Source organism: Saccoglossus kowalevskii, chromosome 10 (genome assembly GCF_978046115.1).
Source record: "Saccoglossus kowalevskii chromosome 10, keSacKowa6.1, whole genome shotgun sequence".
Taxonomy (NCBI): Eukaryota; Metazoa; Hemichordata; class Enteropneusta; family Harrimaniidae; genus Saccoglossus; species Saccoglossus kowalevskii.
In genome coordinates, this window is record NC_140650.1 from 35,707,112 (window position 1) to 35,712,942 (window position 5,831).

General features: G+C 40.4%; 1 protein-coding gene across 3 annotated transcripts; it reads left to right on the top strand.

Annotated features, from left to right (window-relative positions):
* Positions 1 to 857: 857 nt before the first annotated feature.
* LOC100313644 (Krox-like transcription factor) lies at positions 858 to 4,738 on the top strand. Of its 3 annotated transcripts, none has more exons than XM_006821612.3 (2): positions 858 to 1,235; positions 2,033 to 4,410. In XM_006821612.3, the coding sequence occupies exons 1-2, from the start codon at positions 989 to 991 to the stop codon at positions 3,265 to 3,267; spliced, it is 1,482 nt and encodes a 493-aa protein (XP_006821675.1). In that variant the 5' UTR covers positions 858 to 988; the 3' UTR covers positions 3,268 to 4,410.
* The last annotated feature ends 1,093 nt before the right edge of the window (positions 4,739 to 5,831 follow it).

The window sequence follows — 5,831 nt, forward strand, 5'->3', positions numbered from 1 at the left end:
TAGATTATTTTAAGTTAGACGGGAAAACATATAAAATAATGAAACAAATAGTGACCCTTCTGGCAGATGTCGTTTTTTTTTCTTAAAAAGGTCTTTTTAGCAAGCTACTAAAGCGTAAACTCGTTTGCGACGGGGACGCGATCTACTTCTTATGCTCCGTGAACTCTTAACACTGGGAGATGCCTTATAAGGAAGAATCCGGAAAATTTTCCGAACAGTCGCCGAACATTAATCGGTGCCGATCGAGCCCATCTATAGTCAGCAGTTGAGCCCCGTCAAAGAGACATACCAGCCCCTGATGACGTTGCTTTTGTAATGTAAATTAGACTAGCCGTAATCAATGCTCGGAAGTATATTCGCCCTCGTCCTTACCATATATGGTCAACTCCGGTATTTCGTGATTTTCCCGAGTACAATTAAATTAAATATTCATGAGCTGTTATCTCATTATCGTGTGAATAGGTAAACAGAGCGGCCATTCCGTATCTAGCACTCGAGAGCCTTCGGCCCTGAAAAACATAGAAAAATGCAATGGGTTATCTGCAATGCTATCTGATTTACACAAAATGTTGTATTTTGCACTGCGCAGAAGTTTTATTCCGTGCAAAACACCCTAGAAACATGGCTAATATCATTTTATGCAACCATGTCGGCGGCACAATTATAATCTTTTATTCATGAAAACGTCATTTGACGTCACGTTATCGCATGGCAATAAAAGGAGCTCTATTGACATAGGAGTCGACTGTGATTGGCCATCGTCGTAGATGGCTTTCCTTATATAGTCATGGGATCTAGTGAATGAATGTGATAAAACAAGGCTACGCCTACGTTGGTGTTCATTCATTGAAGATACTACGACCGAACATACATCGAAGTGAGTACTTCGCCGACAGATATACTACATTTTATGCTCAACGTTTTGTGGTTAGCTATCAACGATCAGCCGGGCAGACAGAGAAACCATCATAGTATTCTTCTCTGACGTATGAGTAACGGTAATTCTAGTGGCCAAATGCGGATGGACGCGTTGGAAACGCTTACTCGGGTGGCAACCGATCAGCTGCTCAGCAGTTTTGACACTTCCTTGTTCGACTCGCCACATACTACGTTGTCTGCAACCACCGTTAGACAAGTACCCGAACTTGAACAAGTTGACTTAATTCCTACTACAGTTGGAAGTGGAGAATCTTTATTCAGTACGGACGACGATCTTCACGATACTTCTCTAAGCGGTGAGTAAATGTTCTCTATCCCATCGCACTGCTTTCATGTTACTGTACACTGTTCGGCTCGTCACCGTGACAGTGTATTCGATATAGCAGTGACATACTACTAAACATGTTTCACTGTAGTTGGCGTTTTGCGATCAGTGACAGTTGATATGACCAGTCGCATTTTTTAAAGTAAGGCTCAATTCATCTAATCTGTATTTTGCACACATACCCTACACTGCAATAACTCCTTACACAGTCAGCGAACTGGCATGTTAGCAGTAGTACACGTTACATATAGGCTGACTCATAACATCCGGCCAGGCTGCCAGTATCTGTAACTCGGCGACAGAATAACTGGACAAATCGTTCTTGCTCGCTATTGAACACGTTGTTATTATTTCTACACGTGTGGTAGTTGATGTCGACTGTGTTATTATCTAGTACTGTGAAATGTGTATGAGTGGGCGTGTTGTCTTCCACCCACTCGGATTTCGTCTACAGCAGATATACCTGTACAGCAGTCGTCATTCGAGCACTATAGCCGGTCAGGATAACATCGCGTGTGCACTTTAGCTCAGTTTTCAAGTGTACTTATTCGGGGAAAAAATACGACTTTTGATAGGAATACGAGTTAATATGTGGAGTAGATATAGCTGTAATCGGCCATGTACGCACACGAGCATACATTCATCGCGACCGCACTGTGAGTTTATTAGTCGGTACACATAAACACATGTGCACATAGACTTACTTTATCTAACCGACTTTACAAATTTACACAGATCTTTAAATATATATATTTTTTTCATTTACAGCCATCGTCGGCGATGATTTAATTGGTAGCTACAAATCACAATCGGCAGATAGCAGCTATCAGGGATCTGGAATCACCGGAGCACAGATCATTACAACACAACCAGAGACTCTGACATACAGGGGTACTTTTACAACGGCGTCTGCTTCACCTGTATCCAGCAATGCGAGTGGGCAATGCAGTACCGGGAGCTCACCTACGCCGAATGCTTGGTGGCAACCAGAACGTACCATGTTGTCGCCGATGCTTACCAACATCCTTACTAGCACCTTAGCAAACAGTAGCATCGGTAGCCCATCTCCAATGACTACAACAAGTTCTATCAGCCAACCAGAACAGACTTTTACACCCGTCACCACTAACGACATCGCCATCACTCAGGCGCTCAGTAACGTAGAACTTCAACCACCGTTTACTTCATCGTACACACAAGCGACACCATATGATACACTGGAAAGTCTTACGACGACGTGCAATTCATCACTCGTTTCCAACCAGCCTACTACCTACCAGCAGGTGAAAAACATAGGCGGGGAGATTAAATATTCGTGGCCCATAATTCCGGACTATAGCAGTTATCAACCAAGCAAACAGTTATCTACATCCCCAGAACTCATGGTAAGCCAACCACCGAGAACTCAGGCACTGGGCGATATGGTTCTCCATACCTCGACACCCGAAGACTTTCTCACTGCCCAAAGTGCAACAACAGGTAAAATAAATGTACCTTTAAATCAGCCTTACCAACCAAGCCCACCACCGACGAAGCCGCAAAAACAACGCAAATATCCTAACAGGCCGAGCAAGACCCCACCACATCAGCGACCCTACGCCTGTCCAGTAGAAACTTGTGATCGTCGTTTCTCGCGGAGCGATGAACTTACTCGTCATATTCGCATTCACACCGGACAGAAACCTTTCCAATGCCGCATTTGCATGAGAAATTTCAGCCGCAGTGATCATCTGACCACCCATATTCGGACTCATACTGGTGAAAAACCCTTCGCTTGTGACACCTGTGGAAGGCGGTTTGCACGAAGCGACGAAAGGAAGCGACACAGCAAAATCCATCTCAGGCAAAAAATGAAGAAAGAAGCCAAGTTGTTGGCTAGTAGCGGACAATCCACGTATAGTACCAGCAATGTTTCTTCTCCGCCACCTCAACAGCAAGAACTCCCGGGCGTTGTTAGCCAGGCCAGTAGTCCACAACACATGGTCTCAACGACACGTTCTTAAATCTCAGAGACTTTATGTGTGTGATTTTTTAGCATTTTATCTTTCTTTTATTAAATTAATATTTTCGGCAGTACTTTATTTTCACCATGAATTGAATACGAAAAGATGCAGATTTTTCATGAACTTTTTGATGAACTCTATAAAACTGCCAAAAAGGATTCGAGATTTATGTATGATTGCCAAGAATTTGCGTCTTTTTATGTTTGTATATTTGGCAAAATAATGTGTCAAGCAACTTGAAACTTATGATATCCAGAACAAATTTTTAGAAAACTATGTTATGTTACTATTTCTAACAATTTTTACACACTTAACATTTTACAAGAAAATATCATTTGTATGGATTGGTGTGTGAAACGTACACACTTTAATTATTTCGTAAGATGTTTTTATTATGACCAAGTCACGTGACGTGGTTCCTAGTCAGCACAGCAGTGTTCGTCAGTGTTGTATACTTTATATTTTCGTGTTGACTTCACAGACTGCTTGAAGTAGAATGATATTTGTTCTGTCTTTATTTTTTTGTTTTGAACACATGCCGCTAATAACAGGGAGTTTGGTAACGCGGGCAATACACTGCCTGTCACAACCAATACACCTAATTATGTATTCATGACCCGAGTTCGATACTCATTAGCATATTTCAATGCTGTATTGTCATAGCAGCAACATATTTCTAATATTGTGATGTCATCATGGTGTGCCCGTATGTGGTGACGTAGGTGGGATGTGTTTTGTGAAGGCTATCTACGTAAAACACACGTAAATTCCAATGAAGCTAAATAGACATATAGGAAATGAATTTTTTATATACTAGCTAAAAATAGCACTCTATTTTTCTATTCCTCCTTGGTGTATTCATATTTTCATTCTACGTCAAGGTGTACAAAATACAGCTTGTTTTTGGTGTAATTGTCGCTTGTATTGTGGATCAAAGCTTTAATTTTAGGTATGTTGTTTTATAATCATTGTCAATGTGAAATATTTGCAGTGTCGATCATAAAAATCTCTCAAAACGACAAAACCGAAAACAAGGGCCGGGTTAGCTTAATCTGAACCGAGGCGAATTTAATTGTCATGGGCCGTTACTGACGTCATGTATTTAAAAAATACTCAGAGAAGGCATTAAAATGTGAAAAGACACTGCTGTTTTGTACAACCCGTTCTTTATATATTTTATTTTAAATATATAATGTAATAAATATAACGTACATCCAAGAGATATAATTTTTTTATTCCATTATCATTGTGATATTTGATATCAGCGTTTGTGATTTTATGTTGTCATGGTTTTTTCTTTGGCTATTTTCCTTGAATGCCACACGTTCCCTGCAAAGCATTTCTGTTAATGTTATTACTCCTTTTAATGTACATATTAAGTGAGATTTGTTGTTATAAATATATATATATATATATATTTCCTCCACATTTGGGAGGAAAACAAATAAAAAAGTACGATATTTGAAATTGACATCTGATTTGACGTAATTTTGTTTAATACATGTGTTTGCTTTGACACGGTGTTTATCGAGCTTCTTTATCGATGGCACTGACGTAGTATATCCCTTAAGACGTGTGCTCCCATTGAGTGCTTCGCTGTATTGCTAGAGCAGCAGTTACTCGCTATGACGAAGTCATGTACGTAAATCCTCTCTTTACCTGCTGAATTTTAATTGAATGATAATATATTTGGATGTTTATGTGACAACCAATCTATCCTCGGGCTCATTCCGTCATGTACACTTGAGATTTCTATATTATAATCTGAGTTCACAATTTATAGAACGCGTATGCCACACGTGGAATTACCCGTCACAGATATCATCGTCATATCTAGAGTAACGTATAAGACGTGGATGTACCCGTCACAGATATCATCGTCATATCTAGAGTAACGTATAAGACGTGGATGTACCCGTCACAGATATCATCGTCATATCTAGAGTAACGTATAAGACGTGGATGTACCCGTCACAGATATCATCGTCATATCTAGAGTAACGTATAAGACGTGGATGTACCCGTCACAGATATCATCGTCATATCTAGAGTAACGTATAAGACGTGGATGTACCCGTCACAGATATCATCGTCATATCTAGAGTAACGTATAAGACGTGGATGTACCCGTCACAGATATCATCGTCATATCTAGAGTAACGTATAAGACATGGATGTACCCGTCGCAGACATCATCGTCACACCTAGACTAACGTACAACACGTGGAAGTACCCGTCACGGACATCGTCGTCACACCTGGACTAACGTATCACACATGAACGTATCCGTCACAGGAGTCGTCATCACACCTAGACTAACAGTAAAATACGCAATTAATCACACGAGCGAAAACAACACAGATTTGGGATATTGGTAGAGTATGTTGTTTTACTTTATGCTTCTCAATCCCGGTTTTACAACATTGGATGGAATATCCGTGGGATTCGGAGTACACGGCCTATAACATCACACACAGCTTCTATGAGTACTTAATATGAGATCAATGTAAATTTATCACGTCATCGGAACTACTCATTCATCACTCTACATCAACCAACCCATG